Source organism: Arachis duranensis, chromosome 3 (assembly GCF_000817695.3).
Source record: "Arachis duranensis cultivar V14167 chromosome 3, aradu.V14167.gnm2.J7QH, whole genome shotgun sequence".
In the NCBI taxonomy this organism is placed as follows: domain Eukaryota; kingdom Viridiplantae; phylum Streptophyta; class Magnoliopsida; order Fabales; family Fabaceae; genus Arachis; species Arachis duranensis.
Genome location: NC_029774.3, coordinates 54,359,893 through 54,386,989, shown reverse-complemented (window position 1 = coordinate 54,386,989; position 27,097 = coordinate 54,359,893). Strand labels below are relative to the sequence as shown.

Genomic DNA, 27,097 nt, shown 5'->3' with positions numbered 1-27,097 from the left:
TTCTCTGGAAAAGAAGTTATTAAAATGCCTTTAATTTTCTATTAAGAAGTATCCCAGATAAAAGATTAAATAGTAATTATTAAAGGAACCAATTAATAACGCACATAATAAAAGAAATAAAATGAACAACAATACTCTAGATTGAAAATGGAAAAAAAAATCAACGACAAAAGATCAACTATGCTTCTAATTAATATAAACATATGAACTAGTAAATTTGAATGTTCACTACCTTAAACCAAATTACACTATGCCACTCATTGTTTGTTTTTTCCCAATTCTAAAATCACCAAGTCTTAATCATATGCATTTCTATTTAATGGGCACAAGCATTGTTGGTGGATCATGTTAGGTTGGGGTTCGTAGCTAACTCCACAGCCGTAACAGAACCTGTGATGACACCTGCAGTTTATGAACATGAAAACACGAACAATCAAATTACTAACTAAAAAACTAAAAGAGAAAAGGACAAAATAGCGCTTTGTTACTTTTTCTTTTTTGCCAAAATAATAATAACAAACTATATACCTATGAGATAAGTTAGTTACAACTTCTTTGTCGTAATGGATGATGCTTCTTGCTAGTATTAATTAGCCAAATCATAATAGTAGTAATAATATGTAGTGTAAGTACCACAAAGACCCATAATAAGAATGGGTTGATAAATATGAAAAGGTGGTCAATATTTTTTTTTTATTTTGTATTTCGATCAATACTAATTAATTTTTTATTTTTTTTACTAAAAACATTAGTTCTTTAATTTTTTTTATAAATATATATCATTTTTTGTGTGTTTTTTTTTTTAATATTGTTGCTTTTGGATATAGTCCAACTTTCCTTTATGCCCAATCATTAAACAGTTCTATATCAATGAAACATAAGAAGAGTAGGAACTAATTATTTTTTGGTCAATTCTTTTAAAATATATTATTTTTTGTTCTAAATTTTAAATTATAAATCCTAAATTTTTTAGTACTTATTCTTTTCAAATGCTTATTTTTCTTGTTCTGATTACATTTCATGAGATTCGTGTTCATTCTCCATAAATTCTTCCTTATAGGATTTTAATTAGAACTTGTAAATTGAATTCAAACATTAAATATAGCATCTCGAAACAAGAATAGACCTAGCAACGATATACAAGATTGAAGTGGCCAAATAAACTTAGATCATTTTTTAAACGTAAGAGGTTTGATGCTGAATGTTCTAATGTTTTCTCTACGATTTTCATTTTGTTGTGGCGTTTCGATGTAAGAAGTTTGATGCTAAATGCTTGTGGAATCATAAAATGAAAGCATCTTAAACTCAGGTCCGTTGTTTGATTTGATGACTTCTACAGATTTTTTAGAATTAGTGCAACTAGCTATTCTTTAAAAATTGTGTTTTCACAAATTGAACAAATCATTTCACTAAATTGGAAGCCTCAGCTTTTTGTTCCATCAAGTAAATCCATGTAAATATGCTCCTATCATCAACTACTTTTAAAAAAGATATTTGTGGCCATATTTTTAAGGTATATTTATGTGTATTAAATCGAAACAAGAATCTGCCCTGCTTGTACTAAGAGAAAAGGGCAATTTCTTTTGCTTTCTAAAGTGACTGAGGTCACTTGGACTTTTATTCAATTCACAATCTATGAAATCATACTTTTCATTATAATCATTCAATTTTGTGATAACTACCCTAGCCTATTATGCCAAATTCTACTTGAATCTGAACTATTAACAGTTTGAGCAGTACTTATTTGTGATGCAATGTTGAATGCATGATGTGCATGATTTTCCAAAAACATAAAGGCCACTAGCTGCTTTAGCTACTCCAATCATCTTCTATGATGAACCTATATCTCATAAATAGAATCAGAGACTTCTAATTTGCACTTTAAATTAGAAGTGATGAAACAGACTGAACTTCAAGTTGAATGTAGGTATATAAAGAGTATTTGTAAGGTAAAGTCTATCGGAAAATGAGATGATTCCCATTATGTCGCTAGTGGTATAAGAACCTTCAGGAAGCCTAACAATAATTGGAAGGATATGAAAAAATGTGTCAAAATGTTAAGAGTGAATATAACACATTGTCAGTTGCTCCATTGTCAATTATCCAAGATTTTGACATTTCTATTTTATTACTATTCTTAGCCATTACATTTGACTTAAAATGTAGAACCCAAATCACTCTTTTACCTTTCATTGATGAAGGCTGGGCAATTATTTGGTTGGTACTATTATTCAGTGTAATTAAAAGTACAATATACAAGGGACATATATTGGTGCTAGAAGAATCAAAGTAATAAAAGCATAGAATTTTATAATTAATATGCAGATATGCTATATAAATATAAACGATACTAACTGATCTAAATTGATTCTAATGATTCTCTAACATCTCCCCTGAAACTCAAGTGGGAGCTAAGGATACCATCTTGAGTTTGGATAACAAAATCCGAAAATAAGTTGGGTGATGAGTTTTCGTGAAGATATCAACAGTCTGATCCAGTGTTCCAACAGCAATGAGACAAACAGTATCAATAAGGATACGTTGCTGAACAAAGTGACAATCAATCTCAATGTGTTTGGTACGTTCATGAAACACATCATTATGGGCAATCTGAATAGCGATACAGTTGTCACAAAAAACACTAGTAGAGGACGACTGAGGAGCACCCAAATCTTCGAGAAGCCAACGAATCGAAATAACCTCAGTAGTGGTGTCAGCGAGAGCACGTTACTCAACTTCTGTGCTTGAGCGGGCAGTGAACGTTTGCTTTTTAGCACGCCAAGAAATGAGAGCGTTGCCAAGAAACAAATAGTAACCAGTAGTAGAACGATGATCAGTAGGATCACCAGCTCAATCAGCATCGGAGTATGCCTGAAGGGACAAAGATGAATGGACAAAAAAATAAAGACCATGAAATAGAGTGCCTTTGATGTAGCGAAGAATGCGAAGAATTGCCGCATAGTGAGTAGTACGAGGAGATGACAAGAACTAGCTAAGTACATGAACTGGATAGGCAATGTCTAGTCGGGTGACAGTCAAGTAGACGAGACCTCTAACTAACTGTCAATAGAGAGTCAGATTATCCAAAATAGTGCCATCCATAGGGCTAAATCAAACATTAGGCTCAAGTGGAGTAGACTCAGTGCGACTATCTGTAATCCCAGCGCGAGCAAGAAGATCTGAAGCATACTTAGCCTAAGAGAGATAGATGCCATCATCTGTGGAGATGGCCTCGAGACTAAGAAAATAGCTAAGAGAACCAAGATCTTTCATCTCAAAGGTACGGTGAAGTGAGGCTTAGAGATCAGAGATACCATCAACATCATCTCCAGTAATGATCATGTCATCAACATACAAAAGCAGAAGAACAACTCCATGTGCACTTTTACGAATAAAAAGTGCATTCTCATGAGGATTGCAAGTGAAATCGAGATTGCAGATGGTGGTGCTGAACTTGTCAAACCATTCACGAGGAGCTTGCTTAAGACCATAAAGTGCCTTGTGAAGAAGACAGACTTTGTTAGAAGGATAAGGATAACCTAGAGGTGGTTTCATATAGAGCTTCTTTTTCAAATCTCCATTAAGAAATACATTCTTCACATCCATCTTACTGAGAGACCATTTTTTTTACCGCATCAATGGCAAGAAGAGCTCTAACAGATGTGAGACGAACAACAGAAGCAAAAGTCTCTTCATAGTCTATACCATACTCTTGCGTACAACCTTGAGCAACCAAGCATGTCTTATAACAGTCAATAGAGCCATCAGAGCGAGTTTTGATATTGTATACCCATCTACTGTCCACAACTTCCTGATTAGAAGGAAGATCAACCAAATCCCAAGTGTGTGCTTTTTCAAGTGCCTGTATTTCTTCCTACATTTCTTGTTGCCAATTTGAATTTGTGGAGGCTTCTCTGAATAACTTAGGTTCATGTTGATGAAGAATAGTAGAAAAGTAATGATAATCAATAAGACGAAGAGGTAGATTCCTTACCCTAGAAGAACGAGTGGGAGGATTAGACATGACGGTAGGAACGGCATCGCCGTCCGGTCTGGAATCATTGGGAGATGGAGAAGGCGGAAGAGTAGGAGGCTGTAAAGGATGACCCGAGATAGAACCTATAGAATCATCACTAGAAAAAAGGTCAACATTGGGGTTAGTGAAGAAAGGTGACTGGGTGGGAGGAATAAACTCAAAGGAGGAAAAACAAGAAAACATGTGATGCTCCCAGAAGACAACATGACGAGATATATGAATACGTTTAGAGAGAGGATCCCAACAATGATAACCCTTGTGTTCATTGCCATAACCAAGAAAATAACACATGTGAGCACGAGGTTCGAGTTTACTGTGCTCATGAAGGTGAAGAAGAACAAAACAAACACAACCGAAAACTCAAAGAGAACTGTAATCTGGAAAGGTATGATAAAGACGCTCAAAGGGAGTAACATTACCAAGAACAGAAGAAGGAAGTCTATTGATAACATGAACAGTAGTAAGAACAGCTTCACCCCAAGTACGCTCAGGACACGAAGAAGAAAGAAGCATTGCACGAACAGAGTCAAAAATGTGACGATGTTTACGTTTAGCTCGACCATTTTGTTGAGAAGTACCAGGACAAGAAAACTCAGACAAAGTACCATGTTCTGCTAGAAAGGCTAAAAGTTTGGAATCACGGTGTTTTATAGCATTATCGCGTCGAAAAACCTTAATGACTTTGGAAAACTTGGCAAAGTTAATATAGATCTGAGGTAACTCATGGCGATTAGTCATCAATAAACCCAAGTAAAGCGTGAATAATCATCAATAAAAATGATAAAGTATTGAGCTCCTCCCATAGAAGTGATGGGAGTGGGGCCCCAAACATCAGAGTGGATAAGATCAAAAGGAGAACAAGCAAGAGTTGAATTATTGTGAAACGATGAAGCAGGTTGTTTGGAAGTTTGACAAGAAATGCAATCAAAAGACTCAATAGGAACCAGACCCAATACACCCTGAGATATAAGAGGATGAAATTTTTCTAAGGAGCTGTGGGCAAGACGTTGATGCCATAAGTAAAGGGTAGACGGAGAAGAAGTAGCACAGAGATTTGGCATAAAAGGAATATGAAAATTCTCGAGTACAAATAACCTTCTGACCTTACGTCCAGTCCCGATGATTTATCCCGTCCGGCGATCCTGTACACGACAACCAGACATGAAAAAAGTGACATCAAAATCCAGATCAACAAGTTGTCCAACAGAAATAAGATTAAAGTTAAGGTTGGGAATATAATAGGTATCAGGAAGATTAAGAGTCGACTGGGAGATAGAACCATTGTGTGTTGTGTGCAAGAGGGAACCATTAGCAGTATTGATAGAATGTGCATTTGTAGTGGTAGATAGAGACGAGAAAAGATCACGCAACGGAGACATGTGATTAAAGCAACCCGAGTCAAAATACCATTTAGAATTACCTGGAGAAGTCGAAAAAGCAGCAGGAGTATTACCAGAAAGCGAGAGAAGATGCTTAAGAAGAGATGTAATATTAGAGAGAGAGAGAGACAGACAGACAGACAGACAGACAGACAGAAGACAGGTTGAGAGGAGCAGATGTGGTAGATTCAGTAGCAGAGATAGCAGAAGCAGATGCATTCTTGGAGAAGTTGGGATGAGAATGATGCTCGAGGTGACCAGGACGTGGTGGCCGAGTAGGACAGGCAGTAATAAAATTTCCCGAGAGCTTGTAGTAATGGCAGAACACTTATAGACAATTGTAGCTAATGTGACCTTTCTGTTGACATTTGTGACATTCAACAAAAGGACAGTCTGAGAAAAAGTGCCCAGAACAGTTACAGTTTCGACAGAATTTACCCTTTCTGTCTCTGGTAGCCAAAATATCTGAAGTATCCATAATTAGTAGAGATAAAGATCAGAGAGAGGAGAGAAAACTGTAAATTCGGAGCAGAGAACAAGAAAATGGATGGTAAAATCAGAAAGAGCTCACCAAAAAACCTTAGAGAGGGTCCTAAAAAACCTTAGAGATGGTCCCACGTAAGCACTACGTCAGATGCCACGTCATGAGGATAGGACACGTGGCGCCGTGTGAATGGAGAAGAAGAGCGCGTCAACGCTGACCAGGAAAGAAGGGGCACACGGGTCAGGTCGGGCAGTAGGGTCGAGTGCAGGTCCGTGTGCTAAGCCTTCGATCTGGACGCAGATCGAACGACGTTGGAAGGAGGAGCACTTCAATTGGGTAGGGAACTTTGGGCGGCGCATCCAACGGCTTCCAGCGGCGATTCTAGTGGCGTTGAAAACTTCACAACGAGACGAAGGCGGGGGTAGTGGCGTTGACGAACCAAAGCGTCAATAAAGAGTCGAAAAAAGAGGACAAAGTACTATCAGAGGAGACAAAACACAAGAGGCTAGAAACCAATTGTTATTGAAAAAAAAGCAACCTAAGCTCTTGAGTTTGAAACTTATTTGAAACAACTAAATAAAAAACATGCCTAAACTGATAGAACGAGTGCAAATGGAACTCTCTAAAGAAAGTGCAGACAAAACTATCGGAGGGAAGCTCAGACGGAAATGCCGGAAGGAAGCGCAAATGGAACTGCCAAAAGGAAGCGCAGCGAAACTACCACAAGGAAATGCAGACGGAATTGCCACAAGGAAACACAAATGGAACTGCCAGAATGAAACGTAGACGAAATTGTCGGAAGGAAACGCAGACAAAACTGTCGGAAGAGAACGCAGACAGAACTGCCGCAAGAGTGGCCAACTGCAGAAAAACTACTAAAAGGATGGCGAACTGCCGGAAAACTACTGAAAAGTGAAAAACTGTGAAGAGATGACAAACTATCGAAAAGTGATGAAAAATATATGGTTTCTCCATGAGAATAAGTAAGTAGTGGGTGAGGTAATCGGTGACGTAAGAAAAGCATTAAAGCATTGACAAAAGAGAGAGGAAAAAATGGCATGGAAGAAAAGTATGAAAGTACGGTGATTTCACCAAAAGAAAATCAACTTATCATTCTCAAGAAGGATACCATAACTCCGATACCATGTTAGAAACAAAAGACCAAGCTGAAGAAAGTGTTTTGTGTATTATTCAGTGTGATAAAAAAAATACAATATACAAGGGATATATATAGGTGCTAGAAGAATCAAATTAATAAAAGCATAGAATCCTACAATTAATATACAGATATGCTATATAAATATAAACGATACTAATTGATCTAAATTGATTCTAATGATTCTCTAACAAGAGTAAAGCGAGCTTCTGCTCTTGAGTGAACTCCAAAGCTAGTTCCTTATCTTTCTGCCTTTGGTCTACACTGGTTTCATCATGATTCTCATCAATGGCTGCATAGTTGATTGTAGCATCATCACCATATCTTTCCTTCAAATGTGGTGCTAGACCGTGTTTGCGAAAGCAAACATAACATCTACTATGTGACCGTTCTTACCACAGTGATTGCAGATCACTCTTCCTCTACCTTGTCCTCTTCCACCATGAGTCTTTCCTCTTCCTCTCCTCATACTATAGGTATTCTCTCCTCTGCCAGTGTTTGTTTCAGGGCTTTTGTTGTTGTCTTGAGTTTTGGCGTATGTTGCGCTCATCAAAACCTTAGACTCACTATCATCTCCAATTAATTGCCTTTCTTGATGAGTAAGTAGTGAAAAACTTGAATCAATGTCTGAGAGAGGGTTCATTAGTATGATCTAAAACTTTTACTCCAATAAATTGTTCACTCAATCCCCTTAAGAACCTAACAAAATTTCCTTCAGCTCTATATCTTCTCACTACTCCAAGACCACACGAGCATTTCTCTCCACAATTGCATAGTGAAATCGGTTGAAAGCTATCTAACTCTTCCCAAAGTGGCTTCAGCTTCATGAAATAGGCAGTCACGGACAAATCACTTTGCCTTACTGCATACAATTCCTCCTTTAGCTCAGCCACTCTAAATCTGTCTCCATGATAATAATTTCTCCTCGAAGTTATCTTCGTTTCATTTGGTTTCTTAATTGATCCATCAAATTTATTCTTAGAGTTTAAAGTTAAAGTCATCGATCTACACTATTCACTGTAATTAGATCCCTTCATCAAGATAGGCGTAAAGGAAATACCAGAATTTTCAGAGGGATGGAGGAAATAGGGACTGGAAGGATCTGTGCTTGGATTGAACCTACCACATCCTTTTCCAGCTCCAGCTTGAAACTTCAACATTTGATTCAAGATCGCAGCAATTGATTCAGCATTTATCATGCTTAGGTTCACCTCTGGTTCCAAATCTTGATTGAATGCCCCATGGCGTCAATTTTGTGAATCTTTCAGCTAAATTCACAATTGATTCAAAATCTCATGCAAAATCATGTTCACTTTTCTCAATCCCGAGCTACTTTGTCATACACCATCTCAATCCACGCTCACACCATGATGAAAGTGAGCTTAGAGAGTAATTTTGTGTGTGCTCCCGTAGAATTGAGAGAGAACTGAACGAGAGAGACAAGTGAATTTGAAAAAGTGATTTCAGTGAAATGGTAAATATCAACTCTATTATACTGTATTCTGTTCCTTATATACATAGCTAATACAAAATATCTTCTCCTAACTAACTCTAACAAATTTACAACTAACAAATCACCCAAGTAATAAAGTTAGAAGCATTAATAGTATGGCAAGCATAATACAACTAACTACATAACAACTTTCTAGAAGTGGAAAGCTAAACAATAGATAGAAAAAGATTAAGAAAGAGAAACAGAGATTTAAAGAAAAAATTTTGGTAGTTATTGGCTAAAAAATTGGTTATTAAATCTTACTCCTTTTTTCTTTTGGTGTCGAAATCTTTTCTCTCTCACGTTATAATGATCAACTTAATTGGTGAAGTCACGCATTTCAACAAGGAAATGTAACATGTTACCATGAAATAATTTTTTCATGTGTCTCCTTCCATACTTGCTCAATAAATTCAATAAAGTATACAGAACTTTAATTATATTATAGTTGTAAATATTTGTGTCACCATTAAAATTTGTTGATGATAAAATACCCTCAAAATATATTAAAAAATAACAAGTGTTTAATAGTTAAATATGTATTTTTAAAATAAATTTTAAAGATCAAATTTTGATATAGTTTTTTTCTAGCATAATAGAAAAATGAGACAATATATATATAATTTTGAAATTATTTTAAAATATTTTTTTGTTAATGTCCTGTTGAGTTAGAAAAAATAAATAACACATTGATGATGACAAACATGATTAAGTTGGGTTAAAAACTCAAGTGATTTTTGATGAATTGATTCAAGTGTGAATGCCTAAAGTTGTTGCAGCCCAAACTAATGAAACAAAGTTATCACAATGCAGCTGAATGCAAGTTGAACTCTAAACCAAGCCCAATGTCAATCAAGCAAAAGAGAAGTTACCCTAAGCTAAGCTTCAAAAATTCACTTTAGGCATGGTTCTGAAAATCGAACCGGACCGGCCGATCCGACCGGTTTAACTGTGAACCGATGATTTTTACAGTTTGGTTTAACATAAAAAACTGCCATAATCAAAATCGTTTTCAAATTGTTGAACTGGCTAAGAATCGGTCGGTCGGATCGAACCGAGACCTAGCCAATTTTCTTATTTTGCCCAAAAATGCCAAAACGCAACTGTTTAGCATTCAGTAAAACACCCCAACCCTACCAACCCTAACTCCTTCCAACTCTCCAACAGTGCAGCACACAATCCCTCTCTCGTCCCTCTCATCACCCTCGAGCTGGCCGTTCCTCCCAACACCGGCGAGCTCAATCCCTCCCTTTCGTTCAGCCGCCAGACTGCTTTTGACGCCGTCTCCGGTTGGAGCTTCGAAGCTCAGTCAGTCCCTCACTCAGCTAACGTCTCAGACTCTCAGCAGTGGAAGCATAGTCATCGGGCTCGCCTCTTACCTCCGTCATGTAGCTCTGTTCCTCCGTCGCCAGTTCTGTTCATGCCTCCGTCGCCAGCTCTGTTCTTCTAGGTATTTTACTATTTTTTTTAACAATAATTGTTGAATAATCTCTGAACTTGTTATGGTCTTATTGTTTGAATAATTGTTAATTAATCTATGAATTCCTAGGTTGAATAATAGGTTGAATAATGGTTGAATATTATTAATTAATAATTTTGAATTTGTGATTTACTAATTTTTCATTTTTCTTCTTCAATTATTGTTGTCTGTGGTTTAGGATTGATAATTTGTAGTTCTATTGTCTTTAATTTCTATTTTGAATTTTAGTGTTTACATTCATTGACTGATTTTGTTTGATTCTGTTATGGTTCTGCTTCTGTATACCTGTTGCTGTCCTTGAGAGTTGAGAACTTGAGATTATTGAGTTGTTGTATTTGGATATTTGGATACTGTAAAGTGCATTTGCGCATATTCCAGATGAATTAGAAGAGAAGCTGGTGAATAAAGTTTTAAATTGTGAAATCATGTGTTTTTGCTTGAATTTTAGAAGAAAGAGCAATGTAATGTATTCCTATTTATGATTCCATAAGACCAAGGTTAAATTAACAATTCAGGTAGAGTTGAGTTTTGTTCATGAGTAATTAAATGCACAAAACAAGAATAGGATTGCTAATTAAATTTGAAATTTCTAATTAGTGACTTGTTAAGTTACTGTTGTTGTTGTGCTGCTGTTTTGTTATGGCACTGTTGTTATTATGCTCCTGTTTTGTAATGGTTGTTGCTGAATGCTAAAAATGGAAATCAAATCAAATGCTGGTTGTTGCTGAATGAGTAAGGTAGCTACCTGCCAATGCCATATATAAATAAACTGATGAATGATGATGACGGTAGTGGAAGGAGAGTCAAAGTGTATAGGTAGTTGGTGATATGTTATGCTTTCTTATTCAATGACTACTTGTTATGTTGATACCTCAACTTAGAAACAACACTAGATCCCGTTTATGGCTTGCTCAACAAGAAGAATCTGTTGCTAAGAGAGCTCTCTTACAACTGATGAACGCAACGCTGCCTAAGATTAAACCGAAAAGGTCATCTTGCAAGGTTCAGGTTCATGTTCAGTTAGCATAATACCACAGAATGATCAACATTTTCTAACTGAACTAGCTAAACATTCTTTTGAAATTGATAATCCTTTGTCTCCTGACATTTCTAAATTAGAATCTAAGGTGTTAAGTGATCCTGCTAACCCTCAAAGTCAAAATTTAATATTTAAATATTTCTTTTTACTATTTAACTTTTGAGTTTGTATTTTGATAAGATCATATGAATTTGGTTTATTATTTTTTGTGTAGTGTTTTAAATTTAGAAGATATTTTAGGATGTTTATTTATTATTTTATTCTAAAATAGTTTTTTCAGTTGAACCATCGGTTGGACTAGTAAACTAGTGAACCAGTGACGAGCTATTTGATGACCGGTCTGGTTTTCAGAACCTTGACTTCAGGTAAACACCAGAGAGAGAAAGCTTTACTTTCAAAGTCAAACACCAAAGAAGAAGGAAAGAGAAAGCAAATCAAGAAAGTTAATGTCAAATCAAGTTAATTAAAAGCATGTTAAGCAAGTTCAAAGGTTAAAGGTAATTTATTTTCTTTTGCATGTAAGTTAATTGCTTCACATCTTTTCTTACACTCTGCAACAACATTTTGGAAAAAATGAAGAAAGTAGTGGTTGAACATCTCTACTGAGAATCAATGGTTGAAAGTGTTTCTTGGAGCCAAAACACAAATCTAATGGTTTGGATTTTGCTAAGCTTATTGAAAAAGTTGAATGGTGCTACTGCTGTGTCTGCTACGGTGCTAAGGCCTAATTCAAAATCCCTAATTTTTTGGGATGATTGAAGAAAGAGAAGGAATGATCTCAGTTAGCCCAAGGACCGAGAAGTTGACTTTGAAAAAACTCTAACAATGGCTCAGAGAAAGATACAAAAGAAAAAATGAATCTCATTGGAGACCAAGGAGAGAGAACTCAAGAAAGAGAAAAGTGAAAACCTCACAACAGAGTTTGAAGTTTTGAAAACATTGCACCTATACTAAAAGGAGCACCCCGCCAAGATGAAGAACAAGGTTTTGAGTTCAGATATTGGGTTCTGCATATAGAATTAAGGCTGCGAATCATCATCTCCTTCATGTTTTACTGTTTATATTTCTTTTTCAATGTATATCTTTCTTTGTTTCATTTTGAAGTAAAAGGCAAAAGAGAGAGACATTGATAAAAATCATTGAGAGAAAAGGTTGAGTGATACACTTGAGAGAAAAGTCAAAAGTTATTTTAGATTTTTTTTGGTTGTATTTCTATTTTGTATCAAGTACCTGAGAGATATCCCTTACTAAGTTGGATAAGCACTTAGTGTGTCTGGTTTATGTATGTACATAACCAAATCAAGTTTATGTTGAAGTTTGATGTGCCTCAGATAGGATTATGTTGAGTCCTAAAAAATTTGTGCATGTAATACTTAAAAGATAGTGAAAACTCTACCAACGTTGTAGTGGAGACTGAATGTAGGTTGCATTGCACAAGGCAATTAAACCAAGATATATGGTTGTGTCACCTTCTTCTTCTTCTCTGCATTAATTCTGTTTTTTGGTTTTATGAGACAAAACAGAATTGTCTCCTACATAATCTACTGCGTAGACTAAATAGAAGCCCAATTATAATTTCTGATTTTAGGGCTTAATTAATCAAAATTAAAGAAGACCATAAATTCAACATCTCCCTTCTCTAAGCCTTCTAGAATCTTCCTGTCGCAAAAATATTTTTAAAATGAAAAGAATCTAAAGACCTAATTTTAGTTTTTTTATATAAATAATTATTTAAATATTTATATAAAATATTTTGAATTAAATCTAGAAACAATTTGTCATATTTTAAAATAATTTAGTATCTTCTTATTGTTATCATGTTTTAAAATAATTTAAGGGTATTTGTTAACAAATTTAAGGGCAATTTACATAAATAAAATGAACGAAAGAAACTGTTATGCAAATACAACATTCTGAAAAACCAGAGTCAAATGCAACAAACCCAATTGTATGTAATCTGCGATACCCTAACGCGGAACCTAAATACACGTAATCCGCTACACTCTGTCGCAGATTACGTTGAGAAGTTAAATACTCATAAACCGCTACACCCTTTAGCGGATTATGAAGAGAGTGGAAGCAAAGAAGATGCCTATATATACCCAACAAGTTGTGTAGAGTGTCATTTTCTTTCATTCATAACTTGAAGAATGGAGAGTGAAGAAAGCTTTTTGGTGTTAGTGCACTCTTTTGGAAAAATAAAAAAGAGTAAGAGGCACGGTGTGAAGTTTACAGATAGAGAACCACTGAGTGTTTTCATGAGGTCGTCTAATACACTGTTGGATCTAAAGACCAGTATATTGCAGAAGTTGGGCGCGGGTGGCACAAAGTGGGTGAAGAAGCTGTTTTACAAGATTTCTATTGTGGTTGTGTCAACCGGCGTGCAATATGAAACATTCGTGTTACGATCAGATAAAGATATCCTGGTGTTGTTTCATTGTAGTCGGAGTTTAACAGAAGTGAGGATACATGAGTTGTTTGCGAAGTTGGAACATGGGATCGATAGTTCTGGGGCATCCGCGCCAAACCCTCAGTCCACCACGATGGAGGGTGCCTCTACCTCGATGCCCGTCGTTGCACCTAAGTGTTTGTTGGAGTATCGGCCAGCTGGTCCAGTTGGGGTATTCACTTCAACTCATCCATCTCCAAATGTAGGACGTGAGGGGGAACCGGATCGGGTTGAAAATGCGATGCTAGAGGATGATTCTGACGAAGAGCCTGCTGATATTGGAGGGGACAGCGATGATGAAATTCCGACAAACCCAGCAACATGTTAACCATGGAGGAAGACGTGGTTGGCAAAACAGAAAGTAGTAGCACAGATACTGGGAAGAGTCCTATGCCGAGCTACCTCGTTGGATCCTTGGTTTGTAGTCTACCATGGAGGGGACGGTTGCCTTGTTGAAGACGTCTCCGGTTCAAGTCGGTGATGACGTTGACGACTCAACCGTGTACTTTCATCGTCTTTTCTAGACGTTTCCTCCTTGTGTTGAAGCTTTCCGATATTGCAAGCCATTGGTCAGAATAGACGGTACTCATCTGTATGGCAAGTATTGCGGGACTTTGCTCCTGGCCATCGCCCAAGATGGGAACTCCAACATCTTGCCTATTGCTTTCAGTCTCGTGGAGGGGAAAAATGCCGAGTCGTGGTCTTTCTTCCTGACCAACCTGCGCCAACATGTGACTCCACAATAGGGGATAGAATAGAATTAACACACTCAGATAGGCACAACGGCATCAAGGCTGCACTAGAGAACCCTAACAGTGGGTGGTTACCCCCTCATGCGTATCGAGCATTTTGTATTCGGCATGTTGCAGCTAACTTCGCACTCAGTTTCAAGGGCACGGATGCAAAGCGTTTTCTTGTGAACGCTGCTTATGCGAAGACTGAGGCAGAGTTTCACTATTGGTTTGATATAATGTGGACTAAGAATCCGACAATGTGTGATTGGGCGAATAGAATAGAATACGATAAGTGGCCTCAGCACCAGGATGGTGGCAGACAATTTGATCACATGAAGACCAAATATCTGAGTGTGTTAATTCTGTTCTGAAGGGTACGCGGAATCTTCCGGTTACTGCCCTGGTGAAGTCCACATATGGTCGGCTAGCGGAGTTGTTTGTGATTCGTAGTCAGACGGCAGAGGCTCAGTTGGCCAACGATGCCAAGTTTTTCCAGTCTTTTATGAAGGCAATGGAGCGCAATTTGAAAGACTCCAAGTGCTTCACTGTCACCCTATTTGATAGACACCAGTCTGAGTATATCGTTGCCAAGACAACACCGACCGGGTTCTTTTCACTAGGGACGTACCGAGTTTCCCTTCAGGATCGTACATGTGACTGTGGATACTTTCAGGCTTTCCATTATCCATGTTGCCATGCAATTGCATGTTGTGCCCAGTCACGGCTTGACTGGTCTATCTATGTCGACGAAGTCTACACCATGCAGAAGGTGTTTAGGGTGTACCAGATGGGTTTTGTGCCGCCAATACCAGAGGAACTTTGTCCACCTTATGATGGTCCGACCGTTATTCCGGATCCTAGCTTGAGGTGTTGTCGTGATGGGCGACCGAGGTCTACCAGAATCCGGAACAACATGGATGAGGCCGACCCTAATCGACCGAAGTGATGCGGGCTTTGGGCGTAGATCTTGCCCCCGGAGAGGCTCCATCGTTGCTGGTAGTTCGTAGGACTTGTAGTGTTTGTGCTTCTAGTTTTTTAATTTTATTTTCTCATGTAGCGATTTAAGTTTTTGGGTGTTAGTGTTAGTGCCTTTGGTGTGTTAGTGTTAGTGTTACTTCCGACCTATTTGTATGACTTATGACATTTTTATTTCCTTTAAGTGTTAATCGTTTGTGACTATTACATTTGTATAACTTATGTAGTAATTTATTCTATATTAGTGCTAATGCCTGGTGGCTATTATATTTCTACGGCTTATTGCTTATGACGAGTATATTTGTATAACTTTGTACATCTTGCATCACCGGTTGTTACTATTAGACTGGTATTCATGAATATGTCACCAAGCATCCACTCTCTTCATAATCCGCTAGAGGGTGTTGCGGAATAGGCTTCGGGACCATATGATCATAAACCGCTACAGGTGTAGCGGTTTATGAGTATTTAACTTCTCAACGTAATCTGCGACAGGGTATAGCGGATTACGTATATTTAGATTCCGCGTTAGAGTGTTGTAAATTACATACAATTATGTTTATTGCACTTACGGCTGATTTTTCAGAATGTTATATTTGTATAACAGTTTCTTTCATTGATTTTATTTGTGTAAATTGCCCCAAATTTAATAATTTTTTTAAACACAATTTAATAGTTCATAATTATTTTTGTAATTTATCCTAAAAGTTTTCAAATAAAATTATATACTATTATTTTATCATGTTCTCGGTTTTATTGTACGAGTAAAGTAGTATATATATAATCCCAATTTACTAGAGTAACGTTAGAAAAATAATAATTAAAATTATTTTATTTAATTGAACACTTATAATTTTATATATTTAATATTGATAATTATATATTTATCAAATCTAAAATTATTTATTTATTTTAACAATAATTAAAAAGAAAAATAAGGATTATTGGATGGTTGATTTTTATAAGGTGGAAACTCAGGTGCAGTCGACTTCACTCGAAGTTGATAGCTGAGAGCCGTTAAATAAAAATTTAGTCAAATAAGTCAAACCATTTAACAGTTCTCAACTATCAACTTCACGTGAAGTCGGCTGCACCTTGTCACCTTTTTATAATTTAATGGTCTCTCAAATATTTTCCATATTTATATATAAGAAGGGACGAAAAAAAAGGAAACGGACCTGCATGTTATATCATTGCAGCCATCTGTCTTCTCAACGTAGCGCTTGCAATTAGGGCACTGTTTCCACTTCCTTCTCTTGGCTAAATCCAGCATCAGATCATTGCTTTTGTTATTCTTTTTCTGAAATTTCTCACAGCTCAATTCTGTATGCTAAGGTGCCTGACACTTGACACAAATGCTTCTCTTGCAATGAGGACAATCCGATCCCAGCATCCTACTTTTTCCATCATCATTGTTGTTGATTAACAAGGCAGAGCAATCACTGAAAGGACAATAGAATTTGACATTTTCAGGGATCGCCGATTCGCTTAGAACGCGCTCCCACCATTCGAAAACATTGCTCGGTAGAATTGATTTGCAGTGGTTAGGGTTCAAGATTCCAGAGCATGTTGGCTCAGGGCACACGACATTGAACACATTGTCTTTGAGCTTCGCCACGATGTATTGGGCTACGCATCTTGTGCAGTAGAAGTGCGTGCAACCCTCCAAGTCGAAGGACTGGTTTAGAGGCTTCGATTCAAAGCAGATTTGGCAAAGAAAAGATGGGACGTCAAGATGAATAGGAGTTTGTTCTTCAATGGCGTCCAGAAAATTTTCAAGGCTCAAATCACTGATGGAAGGAAAATTAGCAGCAACTCTTGTTTCCTTTCTTTTCATTCTTTTTATGGGAATGCACACGCATGGCGTTCCAACCTTGTTGCCCATTTTACTACTTGTTCTACAAACACCATTAAGTGTGGAAAGAAGGTTGATTTGTATATATTTTGTAACCAGTAGTAGTGTAGTGACTAACTAGCCTATAGGATCAGAAAAGCGAATCTCATGGTAGACTGGTATATACACATTTGAAGTGGCATAAATTGTGGAGTTACAAGAGAACTAGCTAATCAATTAAATAGTTATATTAATTAAGCTATTCATAATAATAGAATTTGGGATATAAAATAAATATATACACACCCTACAAATATTTGGTGCACAACTTTTTTTTCTTAAAATATTTTTATTTTATTTAATTCTTAAAATAATATGTTTTGTTATTTCTTATATATAGTGTAAATAATAAAATATTTAGACCTGGTTTGGTAAAATTTTTTGAAAAAATATTTGTGTTTTTCATCTTGTTTGTATTTAGTAAATTAAAAAGTTCATATGCTTGTACTTATAGCTTTTTAAAAGTTAGGAGTATTTTTAAAAACACCTAATAAAGAGCTTTTTAAAATTGGTTTGTACTTTTTAAAATTCAAAAGTCTAACATAACCTCATATATTAATTAATATCCAAATTTAATTCTTATATTAATGTCTATTATAGTATTTTTACCAAACACACTTATTGTTACTTGTGTTTATTAAAGAGAATGTGAACCTGAGAGAGCTAGAGAGTTGTTGCCGTCCTCCAGTCGCAAGTCGTCCGTCGTCTAGCCGCAATCTTTAGGCCGTCGTCTAGTCCATGCCGTCATCCAGTCCACGCCGTCGCAGCAAAGCCTAAACTTAGTCATTCTTCTCTGTCACCGAGCAGCAATCACTGTCGCCGAGCAACAACCTTAGTCCGAGCCCTCTCCTGCAACTCACGATGTCTTCTTCTGAGGTGAGTAACTTGGTATATTCACAATTTGTTGCAAGTTATTAGATGTTGTTGCTGGTCTGTTGGAAGGAAAGTATAGTCACAACTTGTTTATTTTGTTTCATAAACTATGTTGTTTTTCTTTAAGGGTTAAGTATGATTTTGGTCCCAACGTAGTGGTCGAAAATCGATTTCGTCTCCAATTTTTTTTTGTTACAAAATGATCCCCAAAATTTCAGTTTATTTTAAAATCATCATTTTTACCAATTTTATTTTTTTATTACTAAATTACCCCTCATTAAAAAATTATAAAATAAAATAAATAAATAAATAAAAAGAAAAAAGAAAGGGATACACTTCTTCTTCTTCTTCTTCTTCTTCTTCTTCTTCTTCTTCTTCTTCGCCGCCCTGCCGCCCTATCGTCCTGCCGCACTGCACCGCACCACCGCACCACCACCAGCTTCTATGAATTGAATTTTTTGTGAATTTTTTATTTTTTTGTGAAATTTGTTGTGGAATATTGTTGTTGCTGAAATTTGAATTTGGAATATTGTTGTTGCTGAATTTGTTGATTATTGTTCAAAGTGCATGTTGCTTGAATTTTCTGATGATGATGATGATGATGACCATGATGATAATGGTGGTGGTGGTGGGTTCTTGTTCAGCTTGGACTTCTGGTTGATTTTGGTTGATTTTGGAGAAAGTTCTGATGAAGATGATGATGATCATGATGATACTGGCGGTGGTGGTGGTGGTTCTGGTTGGGCGTAGGCTTCTGTTCTGGTGGGGGTAGTGGTGGTGGTTGATTTTGGGGTGAAGGAAGAAGGGTATTTTCGTCCGAAGGACAATTTTAAAACAAGCTGAAATTTTGGAGACCATTTTGTAGCAAAAAAAAAGTTAGGGATGAAATCGATTTTCGACCTCTACGTTGGAACCAAAATCATACTTAACCCTTGCTTTAATAACTTAGTATGTTTTATAAACTATGTTGCTGTTGCTGGATTAATTTGCTGTTACTGTTGCTTTATTATTAGGTGAATTATTATGATTTTGAGTTCTTGTTTGGTACTGATAACGACTAGCTGGGGCGAGCCTCTGTGGCTCTATCATGCGAGCCTGAAAGGAAATTTTCCTATTGTGTATAAGTTTGATCTTTATATGGCTCTATCTATGACTTGTTTACCGTCATGAACTTCCTCTTCCTTATGAGGACTTGACCTCTCCTTTGTCATCGTTTGGGAGAGGGAAAAAAAGAAGAAAAAAAGACAAGAAAAATAGTAATCAAGAAACATTGGTGGGTGACTTATAATAGTTTCGTTTATACTGTCGTAATGGATTATTTTTATGTCATTTATGATAGCAACAAGCACTTGAATTTTATTTAATTTCAACATAAATTTAAGACTGTTGGCTCCCAAGAGTATTATTATTAAGTGATTAGTGATTGCCTTTAATTGCTTGCAAAATATTTGTTACAATACCTGATAAGCCTATTCTGTTAGTTTCACCTAATGCTTGTTTGAACTGACTCAATGGAGATTAGTTACGAAGTGAAGAGCTAGTACTTTTGGATTAATGTTTCAATTGTGTGTAGGTCTTTACTAAAATGCTCTAAAGTTGATTAGTTTTTTTACTTTTTCGTTCTCTTTGGGTCAAGACTTTTTCATTTTAAGATTTTATAGCTATCTTTATTTTCAAAGATCCTCAATTTTATTATGGTTTAATACTTTGTTATTTTATTATGGCTTAATAATTTATTATAATTTATAATCTATATTATGTTTATGTTTATAATCTATATTGATTTCTTTATTTTATTTTTCTAGAAATTGCACCAACCCGAAAAATATGATGATGAATTTGGTGTGGATTCAGATTAAGTATGGTCGCACTTTTGGTATTTATTTGGTTTAAAGTGGCTGTTTCGGTTTTTAGTATGTTTTAAAGTGTGTTTGTTTTTGTTGTTTGCTAGACATTTTTAATTGTCTTTGTTTTTATATTTAATTGTTGGGACAAGTTGAAATTGTATTGAATTTAGATGTGATATACTCTTATTATTCTAGTTTATTGACGGTTTTAAACTTCATTTTATGGTAATTTAAATTTTGATTATTAGGTTTAAAAAAACCAAAAAAATCGACTGAACCAAACTGCTGTTGGTTCAATTCGGTTGTCCAGAAAGCAACAAACTGAACGGTTGGCATCACTGTAGAACTGAACGGATCGGTTCGGTTGGTTTTTGGTCTAAAACCGAACCGATTACATCCCTAGAAGAGAAGGTGGGGTTGAGGGTGAGTGAGGCACGAGTTGAATGAGAGTGAAAGGGATGGGGTTCTTCACCGGGTATACAAGCAGGGGCTGGGCATGCATTCATGTTTGATGCATGGCATGCAATACGCAAATCAGACGGTCCGATTTGTGTACTTGCGATGCCTGTAATCGGACCGTCCGATTACTCTCCTCCCAATCGGATCGTCCGATTTGTTAATCACAGCCGTCACACCCTAGTAAAACACCCTGGACTCCCATAACCGCGCTACACACCACTCCTATCCTAATATCAAAATTAAAAAATGCCGGATCAATTGGTTTGGGAGAAAAAATTCAATAAATATCACTTATGATATTTTTTGGCTATTTGAGTGCCAAAATAAAACGACGTCGTTTTACAGATTCTAACGTGGTATCTGGCTATCCACGTCAGCATTCTGTTAACGTTTGTGCGTTAAAAATTATTTCAGTGACTAACATAAGTTATATTCGCAAAGTTTAAAGACTAAATAGAAGCAACTGAAACTTCAGAAACTAAATTAAGACTCGTGTAAGTAGAGGAACCAAGCTGAATATTATTTCTTGTTTATTTTCTTTTAATTTAGGTGATTTGTTATGCCTTTTGGTGTCTAGATTCGATGACAGAGATTTTCATATTTATTTTGAAAACTCATAATCTATTTTTAATTTTACAGTACTTATTCAATTGGTCATAAATATTGAAAGTATTCGGGCATAGAGTAAAGCTGTAAATCACAGTAGTTGCAAAATCCATCACACACAATCAACAAGTATGGACAAACAAAAGTAAAGATAGAGGTAGAACCATGAACTAAGAAATAATACAGGAAAAGATAGAGACGATAGCTCAAATCAAAATTAAATCTTCCTCGACCACGAAAAACACCTTCACAATGCTAACAAAATTCATGATTGCTTATAAGAACTTCTGACAAGAAAGACAAAAAGAACTTGAAAATAAAAAAGAATGTAAAGTATTTGATGGAACTCTGATTGAAAGTTTCATTTGATGGAGTTCTTAAAAATGTTTATAGAATTATCCCAATTTTTTTCTCTATTTATTAATGCATAACCATATTTTAAAAATTAATTTTAAACCCCAATCTAATTGAATCGTTTAATCGAAACTTTTAATAGAAACCTTTATCAAATCTGCCTCAAATTAACAAAGAAAAATAGTTCACTGTCTCCACCGCCATCGTTAGTGGCAACAATATAATGGCATTGATAGTATAAAGTTCTAATAGGATTAATGTTCAAGTTCTAAGTATTCTCTTGTTTCTGTGTCTTTTTTGTTCAAGTTGTGGAGCTTGGTTTTGATGAAGTTTTATTTTTGGGGGGGTGTCAAACAGAGCAACACACTGCAACCTGTCAATTCAAACAGAAGTAGTGCTCAATTACGCACACACACACACACACACACACACACACTCTCTCTCTCTCTCTCTCTCTCTCTCTCTCTCTCTCTCTCTCTAGCGATCTTGCAGCCGAGTTGAACAAAGCCTTCATAACCTTTGACTGCGGTTGTGATTCTCCATAACAGCGATCTTGCAGCCGAGTTGAACAAAGCCTTCATAACCTTTGACTGCGGTTGTGATTCTCCATAACCTTCATACCTACAAGAGTTTACCCGACCCAGCACTCACCCAAACCCATCTACAGCATCTCTGATCCCCCTACGACCTATCCTAAGTCAGGATCCCCCAACATCCTCGTCTGCTCGTCATTACGGAACGGAAGTGCGTGCTCTACCCCTCCCGTTGGTAGCAACTCCAACCTTCTTTCTGTCCATCTGCCTCGGTCGCTGATGCTCAATCTCTTGCTGCAACACGACAATCTCTTATTGCGTGCTCAACCGTCCCACTTCTACACTCGTGCTCTTCTTACTGATAGTTCAACCATCACCGATTATGAAGAGCCGAGAATTCCTTCATCCTTGCCATGGTATGTTCTTCATTCACTTGTCTGCATCGTTTTTGGTGCAGTTGGCATGAAGCTTCTTGGGTGTAATATGGCAATGCTAGATTTTTGTCTCAACCCTGCCTCTACGATTGATTGATTCAGAGGTTCTCTTTGTTTTCAAATGGGGCTAATGGAAAGCATGTGAACTATTTCTTTCTGTATACCAACTGCACAGGCTTTGATTTGGTTTGTGTTTAGATTTTCATCATTACAATGCAAGCTCAAGGTTTCCCAGAAGTTTTTTTTATGTTGTGATTCAAAGTAAAATTAAATGACATTTAATTGGGTTTAGAATTTAAAACTGATCTCCAAAATTATTGTTGCTTTTTAGTAAATAAAACAAAATAAACATTAGCAACTTTTATAAATATTTTTTTACAGCAAAATATAGGTAAACAACTTTTAAGTTCTAACCAGTCAATTTTAAACAACTGCAATTAATAATCACTAATTTTGTATTTAAAAAAATAAATTTTAAATAATCACTAATTGATGATAATTGATTAATATGAAATACAGTTTAAAAATATTTATTGACTTGGTGTTGGTTAGATCCTTGTTGGTTATCTAGCAGGATTGATATCCAAATTGATTGATAATTTTGAGATATTAATTAATCTTATTTCTATTGATGCTTATAAGAACCGTAATTAACTAACCACTTAATTAAAATAATTTAATTACCCGAAATAGGTTCAAAAATTTAAAATATTTTTTAAAAAATTTAAATATGATATTTGGACTCAATAGATTTTTCTGAGTTGGAAAATATAATTTTTTGTAGAAAATTGCGTAAAACGCGTACTGGTAAATTAGCCGGCAGTACCGGCTTAAGTCTGTCTGACACTATGTGAGAATGATAAAAAACAGTAGAAAAAACTTAGGAAGACTTTTAGAACTGAAAACCAGTCACTAATTCTACAGGTTTGGCCCAAAATTGGGCCAAACGGACCAAAAATACTAACAGGTTAGACCAGACCCAAATTGGACCTGATCCCAATATATATAATACACATTAATGAACCCTTTCAGCCACAAACACACACACACACATTAGGATTTGAGTGGCTGAAGTGAGTTGAGAGAAGAAAGGGAAAGTTATTATTCACAATCACATTAATTGATCATAACTTGAGTTACGATGCTCCGATTCGCGTCTCGTTTGCGACTACGTGAAGCTCTCACCGAGCCCGTTAGTTCTATCTAACTTGTTGGCAAGATTTCAAAACTTCCTCCCTATTCTGCTGCTCTATAAATTTTGAAAATTAAGGTTTGAGTTTTAAGTAAATATTTGTGTTTTGGTTGTTTAGGTACTAAGCATTTGTGAGAAATTGTTGGGTTTCATCCCCAATTTTAATGGATAAGGTAAAGTTTCTTAAAAACCCTTGTAATTTGGTATATTATAAATATTAGGTATTGATTTTTATTAAATATATTATATTAGTTTGAGCATTGGTGCTTATTAGAGTTGTCTTGACTATTTGAAAGCTTTTGGATTGTGTGTGGTAACTTGTTGAACTTGAAAACTTGTGAAAGCTTGGTTGAGGTCAAATTTTAGTATTTGGTACATATTAAAAATTGGCTAAGGTATGATTTTGGTTTTCTCTATGTAATATGTAATGTTTCTAGACACTTAGGCTAGTTGACCATAGGATAGGATTGAATTGGTTGTTGATAATTGTTGAATTGATAATGCATGATGGTATTGATGATTGTGATTAATTATGATATTGATTTTGATGATGGGGTTGGATTGTGGTAACTATGGTTTATGATGAGGTATGGTGAATGATGCTTGTGAATAATGAGAATGTGCCAAATTGCTAATGTTGGAATCTTGATGTAGAAATTGTGGAGTTTGTTGAATTATAGTGAATTGAATGATAAATTAGGTGTAGAAATGATAGAGAAAATAGAATGGTAAGTGATGAAATATAAGGATGTGAATGTGGGTGTTGAATGGTAAATTTTGACATGATGTAGAATGTATAGAACTGGTTTGGTTTTGGGAGTTTTAGAAACTAGAGAATTTGCAAAACTTTGTTTTTACTGAAATTTGACAGATCATAACTTGAGTCTTGAACCTTGAAATTGAGTGATCTTTGTTTTAAATTAAAGATTCTTTCAAGAGCTTTAAAATGATATAAAGTTTGAGGAAAATGAATTTATGTAAAGGAAGTTATGAACGTTTGAAGTTTGGTGCAAAAATCTAAATTCTGCAGCTTTTAAATTTTTCTAAGTCTGGTGAGGTTTGCGTACGCAACATAGTGCACGTGACGCGGGCATTCTTCACTTCCTGGGAGTCTCACGTACGCGAACAAGGAGCTTGCGTAGGTGAGACCCCTATTTTGATGAAAAATGCCTTTTCTTCACTTTTTAAGGCTTCTTTAGTCTTCCAAACTCCTTTAACTACTGTTTAAGACTGTTAACTAGTAATTGATACTTGAGAGCTAATGAGAAAGAGTTAGAGGGCTTAAATTAGATAAAGTTAGTTAAATCTTAGAAGACGGAGACTTAGGCGTACTATGAATTGCAGATGAATTAGTCTGAGTGAGTTGGTGGGGAGTTCTTTGATATTGAATGGGGGACACATGATGTGATGATGACCTTATTTTGAGATTGAGAACATTGAGGCATAAATGCCGAGCATGATGAGACTCTGAATGAGCTGAGAGATTTTACTATGAATCATTAAACTGTTTTTGAATAATATCAATGAAATGTAGGCTTAAGGGCAATGGTTCGTCCTGCTTATGCTGAGTTGTAGGCATAGGGCGTGGGATTCGTTCCACTTACGCTGAGGTGTAAGGGCTGTGGTAGAAGTCCTGCTCACATACTTTCGGTCATAAGAGTGGCCAAGTATTATATCTCAAGAAAAGTGAGGCAGACACTATATCCCAGGAGGTTTTCATTTATAAACGTGACTGAAAGCGACATTCCCATGGGAATGTGTCGAGTTGGCAGTTGAACCGACAATGTGACACAGCCAATAGGACAGGCATTCATCATGTGCATTTTCTATATGTTTGCTTGCTTTGTCTACTTGCATTGTTTTGCCTAATTGTATAACATGTTTATATGCTTCCTGAATATCTTGTTGTATATGTCATATTACTTGTGAATTATTTATTTGTATCTATTTGTGTTTGTCACTGAGGTTGAAGAGGTTTGGTAGGTGGTGGCGATAGGGTCGTGTAGAGGTTACGCTGGCTAGAGCTGTGGGACAGCGGTGTTAGTTTAGTTAGAAATTCCTTAAGTTAGATTTTCCTTGTTTCATTATGGTTTTAAGTTATGATTCTTAACTTTAACGTTGCTTTAATCTTGAATCTTAATTTTGATGTGAAGTTCTAGGATTGTATTTGGCGTTCCGAAACCTTATATCTTACATATTAGGCACTGTTACCAAACTAAGAACCTCTGGTTCTCATACCATATTTTGTTATCATTTTTCAGATGTAGGTCATGACCCACCTCAGTGAGTTGTGAGATGGTGATAGAGCGGAAGATCTAGTGACATCTCTTTTGTATATTTTGAATATTTTGTTGTAGTTCTCTCTATCTTTTGTATTTTAGTTGCCTTAGAGGCTAAACTTGAGAGGCAGGTTGTTTATGTTTGTGCCTTTATAAAAACTCTGTCATGTCTGTATATAAGTAGTCGGCCTAAACTCCGCGGGTTGCGGCTAGTACTATATGACTATTGTGCTTATATATCTACATATGCTTTATTATCTTGTGCCTTTACACTTTTAGTTATCATGTGAATGCTTCGCGCTTTTCTGATTCTGTTTTGGGCTGTATCTTTTCATCGGGCTTCTAGAATATTATTTCATTCTATATATATATATATAGTAAGTTAGTTAGAACTTGTGGATTAGGTTTAATTAAGCTTAATTGATTTTTTTTCTCAATTCGTAGTGATTGACGAATTGGGTTTACTATTTATAATTATCATGTAGTGGTTAGTGACAAGAATAGTGATCTTTAACCCTCAATCCTTACCAAGATCTTTTTAGCATTTTAATTTACTTTCTTTTTACTAGTTAATTGCCTTAATTGCTCTTAGTTTAAATTTTCTTGATATTTATTATTTGTCTTCTCTTTTAATTTCTTGCTATTTAAATTCTCGTCAATTGTAAATAAATCTCCGATCTCTCATAACCAATGATCATACACAATATTGTGATTTCTAGGAAGCACGATCTAGGCCTAAACTCTCGATTATTGATTTTTGAATTTGTGACATTTTTAACTAAACTTTGAGAATATTAATTGTCGATTTATCGCTACAACAAATCTTAAACTTTTAAATTTGTGAATTTCTAAATCGATATTTAACAATCATCAATAAAATACTCAAAAATTTTCATCACGCTCCCTCACCGTGCCTCACGCTCCCGTGGCTTTCGTTGCGCTTCCTCTGCTATGCTCATAGTAAATGGAGGTTGGTTTTTGGAAATATAGCCAATTTAGTTCCTGAATATGATTATGAACTTCTAGTACCTGCTTAACAATGTGCGATAATTTGAGGACTAAATTATAAGCAATGTTAATTTTTAGTGACTAAAGTTGTTTTTTATGTAATCTTACTTGACTCTTTTCTATGGTAGGGTTACATTGTCCTTAATAGGCCAGGGGCATTTGTGCAATGGCTACAGCAAGCAGATATCAAAGAAGAGTATAGAATTATTTTCAACTTCAAATTTCTAACTGCTATACTTTGATGGCTTTTTTTAAATAAATATTTAAAAATTATTAATTCTCAAAATACGAATAATTGAAAAGGAAGACAAAAATACACATGACCATCTTAATAGTACCGGCTGTGAAATGAAATTCACCTTCAATTCAGCCTAGGCGCCCAAGAAATAGAGGC

General features: G+C 35.8%; 1 protein-coding gene across 1 annotated transcript; it reads right to left on the bottom strand.

Moving 5' to 3' along the window:
• Nucleotides 1-16,554: 16,554 nt before the first annotated feature.
• On the bottom strand, nt 16,555-17,109 carry LOC107479431 (E3 ubiquitin-protein ligase RSL1-like). The gene has a single exon (XM_016099565.1). The coding sequence runs from the start codon at nt 17,107-17,109 to the stop codon at nt 16,555-16,557; it is 555 nt and encodes a 184-aa protein (XP_015955051.1).
• Between the last annotated feature and the right edge of the window lie 9,988 nt (nt 17,110-27,097).

Coding starts and splice junctions, on each gene's coding strand:
- LOC107479431 (XM_016099565.1), bottom strand. CDS start 17,109: ATGGGCAACAAGGTTGGAACGCCATGCGTGTGCATTCCCATAAAAAGA.